Genomic DNA, 13,686 nt, shown 5'->3' with positions numbered 1-13,686 from the left:
TAGGCTTGGTGAGGGGATTTTTGGTTGAGTGCATAATTGATATTCTTGCAGACTACAAGTTGCACCAAACAAAAGGCTTCGTTATTTCCTGAAGCTGTCTGTATCTAAGTTATTTTAGTTATGCCTTCAAATGAAGGGGAAATAAAACATAATAGTTCCGTGTTCCATTGTTTCGTCGTTCCTTCACTACCGCTAAGACGATGGTATTTTTACAGCAAAGCGCCGCGGTCACACTGGACAACGTGCACAAAATAAAAAAATCGAACTACAGGATTATCAACAATATAAAACCCCCAAAATATTTAAAATTCTCTGACAAGATTTCGCTGCAAATCGGTGCCATCGAAGTCAGACATTAATAATCGTCGAGCTTTAGGTAACGAAAACAAAGCTGAGCAACAGCAAACACAGTGCACACACACATACGCACGCACACTTGCACAAAAACAGATGAAAATCTGGAAATTGTCTTTTTTTTTGTAGTTTTGTATTGCTCAGGAGTCTTTGTGATTTGCTGCCACAATTAGGATTGGAATGTTATAGAACACACTAATCCTACGATCAACAAGCACTGATTTCCCCAGCCGCAGTCAAGAGAAACTCCCATTTCGGTTGGTGAAAGGAACCACTGGGTCGCAATTTCTGCGACGACATCTCATCTCGGACAAAGAAAGCATAGTTTTCTATGAGCTGTGTGGATCGTGATTAAATATTAATGAGGTGTCCCTTTATGACGCTGACGCACACTTTTCGACCTAAGCCAATAGTTAAATCAAACCGATAGCCAATAACAAAGAAAGAAGAGAGCGAGGGAGCACAGCTAGGGACACAAAAATAGCAGCGCACCACCATGACAATCAAGCCAGTGAGCGCACCACCGAGCGCCAAACGTGTAGCTGGAAATGTGGATCCCGATAACAAGGAGGCCCAGGTGGTTGTGGTGGAGCAGTCGGTGGTCAGCCAGACCCATAATCATGCCCACAACCACCGTAACGTCGTCATCGATGGGCAGGTGAGTGGTTTTAATACCCCTTCTGGGATTTGCCTATTAATATGCACCTTTATTCCGCCCCCGTTTTAGAGCCCCCAGAGGCGTGGCGAGGTCTACGACGAACTGGCACGCACCCATCGCTGCAGCCCACACAAGAGGTGAGTTATAGCAGTGGGTCCCCTGGACTTCCCGGGGTGGGGCTCCAAGCTGCAGCTACCATCTGCATTTAATTGGTTTTCTCGCCGAGTGGTAGACCCTTACATGCCTAAGGCATGACCTATAGTTCACAGCAATTTGGAACGGCCTCCTTTTAGAAAATGTAACATAAGAGCGTGACTATTCAATTTCTTCTATAAACCTAAGGCTGTTTAGCTTAAACTATAAACGAAGCATTCAGCAACAATGCATATGAAACGTCCACAACGTACATATTGTCAATTAAAATTTTCACATCCACTATTCCATGCTTTCGTTAGTACATTAGTTGGCAGTCAGTTTTTAAATTCTAAATTCTAGCAACATTTTTTGGCAACTAAATATTGTCGGTTTTCCGTCTCTCCACTAGCACACGCTCGAAGCGTCGAGATCACCACGAAGCTCATGCACACCTTTATAAGCGCGATCGTCTAGAGCGCGAGAAACTAGTCCATCCGACGGCAGCGGCGGGCAGCGGAGCACCTGGTGTATCTGGCAGCAAATGCAACAGTCCACCATTGGCCTCAACTTCTGGCAGTAGCAGTCCGTCGGCGGTGGGCAGGAACTCACCCGAACACTTGGGACTGGGTTGCACCACGGTGCCCACAGCTCAGGTCCAGATGTCTCCGGCTACGGCGGCAGCCAATTTGCTAAAAACAGTGGAGGAAACCTTCTCCGGTTACAATAGCGGCGATGAGCATCTACAGCCCAAAGAGCGATTGATTCCAGTGGAAGAGTGGCAGCGACGCGATCTGGAGTTCGCCAAATGTATGGAACAGCGCGGCTACGAACTTAAGCCTGTCGAGGAGGACGGCGCCTGCCTGTTTCGCTCTATATCCCTTCAAATATACGGCGACGAGGAGATGCACGACGTGATCCGCCAGCACACCATGGATTACATTGTAATGTTTCATCTTCACATACCATTTAATTTGTCCTAACAATACTGCTTACTTATGCAGCACGAGAATCGGGAATATTTTGGTCAGTTTGTCACCGAGGACATCAACAGCTATATACAGCGTAAGCGAGCCCGTGACGCTCATGGCAACCACATTGAGATCCAGGCTATTTCCGAGATCTACAGCCGTACCGTCGAGGTATACTGCTACCAGTCAAGTAAGTAGTCAGCTAAGATTAAAATTGTGAATATGAAAACATTGCATCATTATTCTTATTTTGTAACGAATAATATTTCCAGATCCCATCAATATATTTAACTCGGAACAGTCGCAGGCAGGCTATCCTCCGCTGCGGTTATCCTATCAGCGTGGATCCCACTACAATGCTATTTTGGATCCCTACAACGCCACCGTTGGCGTTGGCCTGGGCTTGGCTGGATACAAGCCCGAGATCCAAACCAAAGAGGCAGCGCGTCTCAGCGAACAGTTGGAGATCGAACAAGTATGTGATAAAAGCAATATTTTTAAGTGCCATCCATTTACACAACCTTTTAAATTGCAGACCATGTTTGAAGATAAACTAAAGACAACAGATTGGGAGGCCACTAACGAAGCCATTGAGGAGCAAATTGCACGCGAGTCTTACCTGCAGTGGTGTCGCGAGAATATGCAACGTTCGCGCAGCAGCAATACGGCGGCAGGATCAGCCACATCCTCGACGGTTACCTCTGCAGAAGCGCTTACCGATTCAGATGCCTCGCCCTCGAAATACTCCGTTTGTGGGGGCACCGGCAGCAGCAGTAATCCACCTGTGACTTTGACCAGCGGTAGTGGTGGAGATGGCACAGGCCCCGCGTTCTCGCTGTCCCCTAAAACACTTAGTCAGTTCAGTCACAAGCTGCCGCCTGAGGTGAACGAGCTGGGTGGCTACGATAGCGATGCTACAGACATGAGTAGTACCAGCTCGGTGGGACACTGCGGTGGAAGTTCATCACCGAGCACAGCTGCAAGCCAGCGTTCCGGCAAGGGATCCAAGTCACAGCGTCGCACCACGGCTCTCAGAAAGAAGCGACGACACGAAACGCGCGAGGCGCCTGTGGCTAGCAAGAGGTTGGTGTTCGTGACGACTTGTGGTCGAGCTTACTGAGGTTTTAAGTTCCTTCCTACCTTGCAGCGCCGAGGCTTTGGAGGCTCCGCTGAGGAAGAGTCCAAAGCGCGATTCAACGCCATCAGTGGCACGAGCAAACACGCCAGAGGCTGAGCAGCGTCCCTCCACCTCGAAGCAGTCGTCTCATTCGCCACAGAAGAGCGGGGATGGCCAGTCACCCAGGGAGAAGAGTTACTCTAGCTTTTACCAGGAGTTGCTCGAAGCATCCTACGCCAATGAAGGTGAGTTGAAATCAAATTAGCTATAATATATCTAAACGCTTCTCCCTCTTGATGGCAGGCACTAACGAGAGCGAGATGCTGCAGCAAGCTATCCAGATGTCCACACGCGATTACATGGAGGACCAAAAACGAAAGTTTCTCTGCGGACCGTAGACGGTGACCCACAGACACGCTTCGTTCTTTGTACAGTGATTTAGCAGTTATTTTCGCAACAAAATGAAACACAGAACTTACCAAAAGAAAAAACAAAAAAAACGAAATACGCAGAAACTATCTTCGATCTTGAATGTTGATAAGTGGGCGTGAAGCGATTGTCATCGTTGCACACCCGCATTTGAACATTAACATTCTCACATAACACTATCCCTATAAATATTATAAACATATATTTTTAATAAGGCCTCGTTGTATAATCACTAGAACTAAAATTAAAAGAAAAAAACATGTTAGGTTCATTCTTAATTTTTTGATTCAAATGTGTATAAAGCACAAACCTCACCCTGCGTGTTTTTTTTACCATGAACGAATATACCCACACCACGTTCCTTTTCCCATTAAATTAATGCCTACTTTGTAATTCGTCGTAATGTTAAGCTTAGGAAAGTACGCACGAAATGGACGGTGAATCAAAACTGCTCGTACATAAATAAAGGATATTAAACTAACACATGGACATATACAGAATACAGATAATAATACGGATAACGCTAATTAATTATTTAATTGACTACAATAAATGGTGCATAATAATCGTAATTTACTCTAAATAAAGCAAATAAATAACCCCAAGTAAATAAACCTTGTTGCTTTTTATCTGAAAGAATGAAATAGTCTTAATTCGGTTTAGATCAAATTATATAATTTACTGCTTATGTACAAGGATTTTTGTGTTTGATTTATCGGTGTAGCAAAAAGTTATACGTACATTCACAATTTTAGATTTGTTCCTACAAGTATGCGTAAATCTAAATTGCATTTGTTTTCATAGTATATAAATATATATATATATATATAGTTCGCTGCCAGTGAACAGTGTTCAAGTATTCGTACAGGTGTATGTACATATGGACGACATACATACCATACACAACATTGATTCTAATTGTAGAAAAATACATTTCACTAAAATACATTGCGTATAAAATTATTATTCCTTTGCACATTTGTCTTAAATTAAAGTATGGAGTGTTTGGGGCGGACAAAGGCCTGGGACAACCTCACTGGGATCATATTTAACTATTGGAATGCAAATGCACTGCTTACACAAAGGAAATCGTGCTATACAATTACTTATAATAGTTTAAAAATTTGCTTGTGTGTAGGTTACACATTTGAGATCTGTTGAAACGATTGCAAAACGATTTGAGATCTGTTGAAACGATTGCAAAAGATTGAAATAAATAACTTAAATTAGTATCTAATTCGCTTAGGAAATAAATCGAAAACTATTGGAATTCAGATTTAATTAAGCTAAATTTTAAAAGATCTTATCGAATTTAGTTCTATCCCAGTGACTGCACTTTCATTTTTGGATGGTTCCCATCATTAAATTCCCATCGCGAACTTACGATTAAAGTTGTACAACGTTGAGAATTCCCTAAGGAGAATCCTCGAAGACATTTGCTAACATCCTCCTGTTTGTATTATCCGATTTGTGAGAGTCAATTAAATTGTGTGGACCGAGAGAGTTATTTGTGGTTTTTGAGCAGCCGAGTCCTTGGGGACTCAGATGAGACTAAATTGAATTTCGCTTTAACTGACTTTACAAAAATCATTTGGCTAATTTATCATTTGCTGCTGTTGCTGCTGCTGCTGCTGCGAAGTCTGTTGCTGCGTTGTCGGTTGTTGCTGCGTGATCACAATGTGATGTTGCTGCTGCTGCTGTTGTTGCTGCTGTTGCTGTTGCTGCTGCAACTGCTGCTGTGCGCTGGCCAGCTGATTGGCATGTTGCAGGGCCGCCGTCGTTGCCTCCGTGACGACAGGTTGCAACATACTGGTGCCATTCTCGCGCCGCACATGGCTGTTCAGCTCGGCCTTGACGCGGCGAGCGATGTGGGAGCGGGTGTGTTTGCGCAGATGATCCTTGCGGTAGAAGCCCTTGCCGCACTCGCCGCACTGGTGGCGCTTCTCGCCGGAATGGATGACGAAGTGCAGACTCAGTTGCTCCTTCCGCTTGAAGGCCTTCAGGCACACGGTGCAGATGTAGGGTCGTTCCGGATTGTGCGACTGTTTGTGGCGGGTGAGGTGATCCTTGCGCTTCAGCGACGCCTGACAGATGTCGCACACGTAGCGCTTCTCCAGGTTGTGGCCCACCAGATGCACTTCGAGCAGCTCCGGCTCCGGATACGCCACATGGCATTCGGGACACATGTACAGCGGACTGCCGTCGAGTGCGGTGCCCAGGCGAATCTCGCCGGGTCGCAGCTTCGTTTTCCGGTCCTTGTTTCGCTTTTTGCGCTTCTTCTTCTTGCCGGAAGTGCCGCCGGATCCGCCGGCCGTCGTCGCTGTCGCCGTCGTCGCCGTCGCCGTGACCGCCGCCTGCGTCTGCACCTGCAACGTCGCCTGCTGCTGCGGCTGCAGCGTCAGCTGCTCCTGCTGAGGTATACTAATGGTTGTCGTGCCCAGGGTGTTGATTCCGATGGCTGGTCCCGTCTGCACCTGCAGCACCTGAAAGTGAGTGTTAGCTAATAATAAAACTACAAATATTTGTAGATACTTACCACATTCTGTTGGTTCTCCTTCTTTATTGTCTCCGCGGAATACTTGAGGAAGTGATGCAGCGACAGGGGCAACGTGTTGGCTGGAAGATGTGAGAGGTAGTCGGCAACTGTGGTTCCCGGCGTCAGAGTTTGCCACGAGGTATTCTGGAGTACTGCAAGGCATTTTACTTGTTAAATCAATGTAATCAATGCTATCTTATCAAGCTCTCACCTTGCTGCTGCAGGATGGCGTTGCACAGATCTTGGGTGAGTTCCTGCGGGGCGGTGACCTGTTGCTGCTGCATCTGCTGCTGCTGCTGCTGGCCGGAAGTTCCCGCCTGCAGCGCATCCGCTGCAGCACTCGTCGCTGTTGCACTTGCATACGCAACAGTTGCATACTGCGTCTGCTGCTGTTGCTGCTGCTGCTGCTGTTGCTGGGAGGAAGCCACCAAGTGGCCATTGTACTTGTCACCCTGGAGCGCATCCTCCTGGCCGCCACGGAACTTGTTGCCACTGCTGCCCTGTCCCGCCGTCATAGTGGCCTGGCCAAAATGCGTTACCTGTTGCTGCTGCTGCTGGTAGCGATTGCTGCCGCTGGCTGCATCCTGCTGCTGTTGCTGCTGCGGATTAGCGGCGCCCGTCACAGCCACATCCGTTACGGCGGCAGTCACGGTGGAAACCAGCGGAGCTGTGCTCGTCGTGAATTGCGGCAGGCCGGGAATGTTGCCGGGAAAGGTATTGCCAAACGGGGTGAAGTTCATTGTGCGTTTGTTTCTCAGCTAATCAGGGGATTCCAGGGGGATTCAATGGGATCTCGTGCGCGGAGAATCAGGCTTCTAAAATGAGAGATTTGTGGGTGAGCAAGGAATTCATTTAGTTAGTCCTTAATATCTACTTTCTTAGATTGTAATAAAGATCTTCATAGAAGAACAGGATATATCCGATCACAATATGTAAATAATGTCATTTTTCCTGCTCAATATGCAATGTTTAAAAGTCGATCTTATATATAATTCATAAATGGGTACTGTCAACAGCAGCCAACCACAGAGTAACCCATTAATCCGTCGATTTCCCGAAAATAGACAAACCAAAGGTGGCTGCAAACTGCAGCACAATTTAAGCTTAGAAGGCCTTTGAATGGAAAGTGAAAACAGCGCTGCATTTGTTGTTATTTTAGCTGACTTGCCGAACCGGAGGACTCACTCACACTCGCGCACACACACGCACACCGTCGTCTAAGCCGCCACCCACCGCCCACTTTGCATTTGTGGAGGTGGCGATAAAAAAGAGCGCGAATCCTGCGCGCTGTGTGAGAGCGAGAGCGAGTGGGAGAGAGAAAGAGAGAGAGAGAGAGAGAGAAGGAGGGAGCCGCCGGAGGTAGGAGCAATAAAAATCGAAGGGGGGCCTGGAATTTTAGCGGGGATTTCGTCGATGTCGACCCACTATATAGCGATTTAGTGTGTCGGTACATTAAGATTAGGTTAGGGCTGACCTAAACCGCCAGTGAGTGCGTTTCGCGAATCAGAAAAGGATAAATATGCGCGGAAATATAGCGAAATGGAAATTAACGCGACAATGTAACGCATACGCAGTGTGGGACATTCTAAGCTGACTCGCATGTGCCAAAAGCCAAAGGCTGCGCCATATCGATTTTCACTAAGCACGCAAATTAGTATCGTCTCTAATTGAACACTCGCATTTGTATATTTGCAGTTCTCATCGCGATAATAATAATAACAAAGTGAAGTTTTGCAATTTCGCCGGTTGTTTAACAGCAGCAGACTTTCACTTGGGCAAACACCGTCGTCGTTTATTTTTCCCATCTGCGCGCGAACCCGTGACACAATAAAACGCAAGGCGGGCTGACAAAGGAAAAGTGCAGCCAATTGCATTGCCAGCCCATTCTGGAGGTCACCTCCTCCGCGGCGAAAGGGACGGCCAAAAAAAAAATAAGGTATGTATTGTGTGGTATTCCGGTGGGGTATTCCGGGTGCGTTATTCCGGGTGGATGGGTGGACAGGGGGTTGCGTCACTTTCCGTACCGCTCACCGTCTGAGGTGCACATGCACATGCACATGCGAATAACACCCGCCGCATCCACAAACGGAGCCACCTGGCGGCGTGTGGCGTAGCTTCACAACTGACTGCCACCGACCGACCCGGCGATATAGTATTCCGACTTTTCTCTCCGCCACGAGACATATAGCCTCGGCACTCGGCTTTTTCGCAGCCGGCACACGGCCACAATAGAGCCCCAAGCCACCAGCCCCCAAAAACCCCAACCCCCGAACCCCCACCCCGCAAGCCGATCCACCCATCTGGCATTAGTTGCTCTAACTACGCTCGTGTGCGGCAGAGAGCGGAGCGAGAATGAACAGCGAGAGCCAACAATTGGGCTCCACACTCTCGCAAAGTGGCTGGAATAAAAACACACTCTATTGGCCTTTTCGAAAGGATATTGGCATAACATATCTGTTGGATGAATCTCTTTGGTCAGATAGGGAATTGAAATACTTAATTTTTAATAGAAAAAACGAAAGTGCAATCAATATCTTAATTAAGTGCAAATAAATATTGAAATAAGTTCTTGAAGTAATATTAAATTAAATAATTGTATTGAAAATAGAATGAATGCTGTACAAGCAATTTTATTTAAAATATTTAAATTTGTTACTTCAAAACTGTTATATTTAGTTTAACAAAAACTCATATATTTATTTCAATAATATGCTTGGCATAAGCAAATCATCGTCCCTAGCACCATATAAGTGCAAGTTTTTTATGCCAAAAGTTATTTTGATCATGTGCGCGTCCGAGTTAAATAGGAAAACAATTTCCATTTCCTTTTATATCTTTCGGAATTATAGCTCCCTATATGGCATTTCCAGTAAAGCCGTCTCCAAGTTACCTTTGTTGAGATGCAGAGAACTGTGTTTCGGCACACAGACTCCATTGAGGCGGCGAAATCCTTTGCGGCAAACGCACTTGGGATTATAGCAGAAATTTGCCGCCGGACAAAATTGATCATCCGGGCATTCGATAATCATGCAACTAACTGACTCATTTTCCCCACAATCTACGCCCACAACTTGATAGTTATTTTCTGGAAATTTATAAAAATTATGTTGTAATTTGTTTTAGGGTTTAACAAGTCACCTGTCTGATATCTTTCTCGACATAGAACTGATCCGACGAATGAAACACAAAATGTTAATAGGTATACATTCATTGCAAAACTGAACACATTAGTAGAAATAACTATTTCTAATACCGACCAAAATCAGCGTTGCTAATAAGGTTAACAGTGCTCTAAAACTAGGAAGAAATGATACATATTATATAGTTAATATTTTTCTTTTTCCAAATATTAAAAGCTAATCTTACTTTTCAAAAGAAAAGCAAATAAATTCCAGTACATTAAATTGTTTATAATTAGTGCATTAAATAAGAAATGGGAGAACTAGTTCCACAACAGTTAACTTAAAAAAAAATGTAATCGTTTCAACTTGCATCACTTCCAACCCAGTTTTGAACTCTGTTTACTTGGCCATCTAACCCACCAAGAGCGCACAATTGCCCACTTCACCGTGCTCCAGACATGAAGGACCTGCTCCCGCATAGAGGACCTCCTGCTACGAGGACTGCACTTCGTGTGTGTGCGTGATTTGCATGTATGCAGGCCAAGTCGAGCAGCAGTCGCAGTCGCAGCCGCAGCAACAACAAGTGCAACCAAAACAAAGATGCTGCGCTCCTGACACTGAAACCCGCACAAGGCCAATCGACGAAATCAGGCCACGCACACGAATCCCGACACGGTGGCGGTGGCGATGGCGATGGCTATGGCGATGACGATGGCGATGTAGATGACGTAGCTTTGCGATGCGATGCCCCCCTGGCAATCAGCCTACCACAGCCTACTACAGCAGGCCGGCTTCCCCAGACCCGGAGACACTCCCACTCCCAGTTCCACTCCCACTTCCACTCGAACTCCCACATGTACTGCCAAACATCTGCCATACGCAGCAGCAGAGGTAACTGCACTCAGGCCTACACGGAGAGCAAATTCTAGTTAACAATTTTTAAGGATATGTCATATGCTCGCTACAGTTATGTTAAGTATTTCAAATATCATTTGGAATTCAAATACAATAGCAAAGTTCAACAACACTTAATGAACTTGAACATGAACTCCAACTCACAAACCAAATATCTTTAAATTTTACATATCTCTTTATAATATTTTCCAATACCTCTATGTCTATGGCATCCATAAGTTTTTATGACATTTTCAGTTAGTATTGTGAAATGGTAAAACAAAGTCGGTTAATATTTTTCCCAGTGTAAATGGATGTGCTGCAATCGGTGGCGAGTAAGCGCCGAGAACTCACACATTTCTGAATCGGAGAGTGAGAGTTTCGGCGGCAAGAGGCGGCTGGGAAAGTGGGTGCTGGTGGGGCCGATGCGGATGTGTTCGGCAAGTGCAACTCGCTGATGCGCATGTGGATGTGCAGTGGTGGGTGGTGTGGGTATGGGTGTGGGCATTGTGTGCGTGGGCACTTCGACGCCTTTCCGGCATTCAGGCATTGCATCACCATCATCATCGTCGTCGTGGTTGTTATGGCGGCGGGGTGTTGTTGAAAGCGTACATGCAGCAAGTCGACGCTTCCTGACGTATTCCGCCGGTCAAACCTTTTCATTATTACATTTCGTTTTCATTCTTATTATGCAGAATGTGTTACAAGTGGCGGACAATGTCGCTTAACAGCGATTGAACATTTAAAAATATGTTGCTTAAATACAGGTTAAAAATACGACCAGTTCAGTGTCAAAACGTTTCTTTTAAATTCCTTCAAATGATCAATGAAAATATAATATTGCCTACTTTTCGGATGCGCCACGTTAAATACTAAATTACGTGGCGTATACTTGATAATATTGCGCATACGTAAAAATGATATAAGTATGTCATAACATATTTTGATAAATATTATGGGTCTTCATGAAAAAATCGTTTTTAACTGGCAGAAGCATTTAGTAAATTGCTGAAAGGAAAGAGTTTTGCTTAGCCCACTAAAAATATGGTTCTTCCCACTGTGCGACATTGTCATTGGCAGTTCGAGTGGGCCGTAACCGTGTCCGTATTCGTATTCGCATCCGTATCCGTGTCCGTGTCCGTTGCTGTGCACCCGCCAAATTGGGAAAGACGAACTGTGAGGCTGAGTGCAAGTCGCGCCCGCCACACCCGTAACACCCACGGCCCAGATCTCCGCCACCCTCGCAGCTGTGTTTGCGCCGTGAAAGTGAAACTGCGACGCACGGCAGAGCCGGAGTTTGCAGCCATAGCCATAGCCGTAGCGTTGTTGTATCCGCAACCGGAGTCGCCGAAATGCCATATTCGTGGCCGTGGCCGTGGCCGTGGCCGTGGCCATGACCCGTCGTCTGTGCTGCGCCGTGCATTCTGTATTCCATTCCGTATTTCGTATTTCGGGGCCGGGGCCGACACACAATGCACGTACACAAGATTCGGGGAAATTCGGAAACGCGGTCATATGATGTCGATGACGTCGCTGCCGGCTGACTCCGCATTTCGATGCAGGCACATTAAATGCTGATTTATTGCCCGATTGTGTGTGCATTAAGTAGCCGACATTTTGCCGAAAGTGCGTTTCCTGATTGAACAACTTGGCCAGATTTTGGAAAGAAGTATGACAATTATCCCACAAAAGTGATGTGTTCCGGAAAAAAATTATATTTAGGATACAAAAAAAAATAAATCGTTGTATTTAGGCATTTAAAAGCTTTTCACTACTACATTTTTTGTACACCTATCTCGAGTTGAAAATAACTAACTACAAACAAGATTTTGATTCTGCGGCTTTTGAGTAATGGCTTTTCTCTTCTTTGGTAAAAACTTTACAGAAATAATCTGCACTTTTTCTAATCATCTACAGGTCTTAATATACTTATAGTATATATTGTTACAAAGTAAAATCACGGAATAAAACAACACAACGTCAAGTGAAAATTTCGGAGAGTCAATATTGTGAAGTTATTAGAACATGTAACTTAAGCAGAAAGATTTATATAAATAAACAAGCTCAAGTGCATATAGGGCATCTGATAGTCTAAACACCCTACTTTCCACTTTCCACTTCTTCTTTTAATATTGCTTTCCAATAGTTTGTGGCAGAGTGTACACCATTGAGGATTTGCCACGAGTCATTTAATGAACTAAACTTTGGCGCTTACATTTGTGTGCTTCACAAAAAGACCAATTGCTGGATTAATTTCCCTTAAGTGATTTGCATGTACGAAAAGTGCTATGTACTCACAGTTTTTCAGTTGCTCAGCGGTTTATTCACATTTGCCGGCTCTTTGGCTAAAAAGCACGCTAGGCACATGCTAAATACAGGTTGCAAAACACTCAGCAGACACACGATTTTACGCGATTTTGTTGACGTTGAGCGCCGAATTGGTCGCGGGAAAGTAACAACGTGACGAAATTCGCAGCGCGGCAACGAATACAAGTGCAAAATTTTGTATTTTTGGGGGCGTAACGCCGGGTTTAATTCAATTTGGTTTCGATTTGATGCGATTGGACCGGATAACGTAGTGTCGGCGCTGACGTTATAAAGTTAACTGATTGAAAGTGCGTTCGTCCGGCGCCTAAAATTGTGTAGAGTTTGGTGACGAAGAGCCGATACTCGGCAACCAATACAGATGCCGAAAGTAGCAAGCCATACCAATACCGTGGCACACTCGGTGGACTAGCAGTTTGGTCAAATGTTTGCCGGCGGCAGACAATTATTTACTCTTTAAATTGCCGACAAGGCGACACACACACATCAGTGCGAATATACATATGTATGTGCACATACACACCCACACACACGCATGACACTCCTCCCGCTCTCGAACACATACACGGGCACCTATGCCGGCTACTCGCTTTCGCTTTTGTGTTTGTTCTCTCGCCAGCTTAGTGCCGAATGCTCCACCTCATCTCCACCCGCCTTTTAATAACCTTACATCTAGTGCTGATATCCCCGTGTTACCTCCCTTTCGTCACTACTCATCTCAATTCGGTTAGCTTCGGCACCCTTCGGTTATCTCTCGCACACTAGGATGCTGTGCTCTCTGGAATTCATGTCTCTCTCTCTCCAGCCGTATTCTCTCATTGCAATTTTCGGTGTCCCGTTAGTTAATTTGAGCGCGCGCCGTCAGGTATGCAACAGTTTTTTTCAAACGCATTTTTAATAGGCATTTTTGCCTGCATATCAAATCTAACAAAACCTACTAAAATACTGCAGTACATATGCATTTACATAAGTGCTCTTATGTGTTTATGTGATTTATATGAGTCTGCACAAAAAGCACTCTTTGTTTAGCTTAAAGGGCGGTCCACAACTCATTGCGTTTGATTCGAGTTGTTGATGGGTATGGGATGTGTTAAATTTTAGTAAGGATGATATATGTATACATGAATTTCTTCACCTATCTGTATACA

General features: G+C 45.2%; 4 protein-coding genes across 5 annotated transcripts; 2 read left to right on the top strand and 2 right to left on the bottom strand.

Annotated features, from left to right (window-relative positions):
• The first annotated feature begins 222 nt into the window (after positions 1-222).
• On the top strand, positions 223-3,932 carry LOC122615679 (OTU domain-containing protein 5-B). Its single transcript, XM_043790725.1, has 9 exons — positions 223-376; positions 484-1,012; positions 1,082-1,149; positions 1,557-2,088; positions 2,149-2,305; positions 2,388-2,590; positions 2,651-3,198; positions 3,263-3,477; positions 3,536-3,932. The coding sequence occupies exons 2-9, from the start codon at positions 851-853 to the stop codon at positions 3,628-3,630; spliced, it is 1,980 nt and encodes a 659-aa protein (XP_043646660.1). The 5' UTR covers positions 223-376; positions 484-850; the 3' UTR covers positions 3,631-3,932.
• A 1,121-nt stretch (positions 3,933-5,053) lies between these two features.
• Positions 5,054-8,288, bottom strand: LOC122617610 (transcription factor SPT20 homolog). Of its 2 annotated transcripts, none has more exons than XM_043793533.1 (4): positions 8,222-8,288; positions 6,409-7,012; positions 6,198-6,349; positions 5,054-6,144 (listed from the first exon to the last, which is right to left on the bottom strand). In XM_043793533.1, the coding sequence occupies exons 2-4, from the start codon at positions 6,935-6,937 to the stop codon at positions 5,257-5,259; spliced, it is 1,569 nt and encodes a 522-aa protein (XP_043649468.1). In that variant the 5' UTR covers positions 6,938-7,012; positions 8,222-8,288; the 3' UTR covers positions 5,054-5,256. The 2 variants fall into 2 exon arrangements, with proteins under 2 accessions (XP_043649468.1, XP_043649470.1); XM_043793535.1 differs by having other exon boundaries at positions 8,229-8,287.
• A 502-nt stretch (positions 8,289-8,790) lies between these two features.
• Positions 8,791-9,409, bottom strand: LOC122617817. Its single transcript, XM_043793806.1, has 2 exons — positions 9,336-9,409; positions 8,791-9,282 (listed from the first exon to the last, which is right to left on the bottom strand). The coding sequence occupies exons 1-2, from the start codon at positions 9,406-9,408 to the stop codon at positions 9,041-9,043; spliced, it is 315 nt and encodes a 104-aa protein (XP_043649741.1). The 5' UTR covers position 9,409; the 3' UTR covers positions 8,791-9,040.
• A 408-nt stretch (positions 9,410-9,817) lies between these two features.
• On the top strand, positions 9,818-10,262 carry LOC122617917. Its single transcript, XM_043793976.1, is given in 2 exon segments — positions 9,818-10,068; positions 10,071-10,262. Coding segments are annotated over 2 exon segments (360 nt in total). The 5' UTR covers positions 9,818-9,852; the 3' UTR covers positions 10,215-10,262.
• The last annotated feature ends 3,424 nt before the right edge of the window (positions 10,263-13,686 follow it).

This window comes from Drosophila teissieri, chromosome 3L (genome assembly GCF_016746235.2).
Source record: "Drosophila teissieri strain GT53w chromosome 3L, Prin_Dtei_1.1, whole genome shotgun sequence".
In the NCBI taxonomy this organism is placed as follows: Eukaryota; Metazoa; Arthropoda; class Insecta; order Diptera; family Drosophilidae; genus Drosophila; species Drosophila teissieri.
The sequence above is the reverse complement of the archived record's forward strand: the minus strand, read 5'-3'. Positions and strand labels throughout refer to the sequence as shown.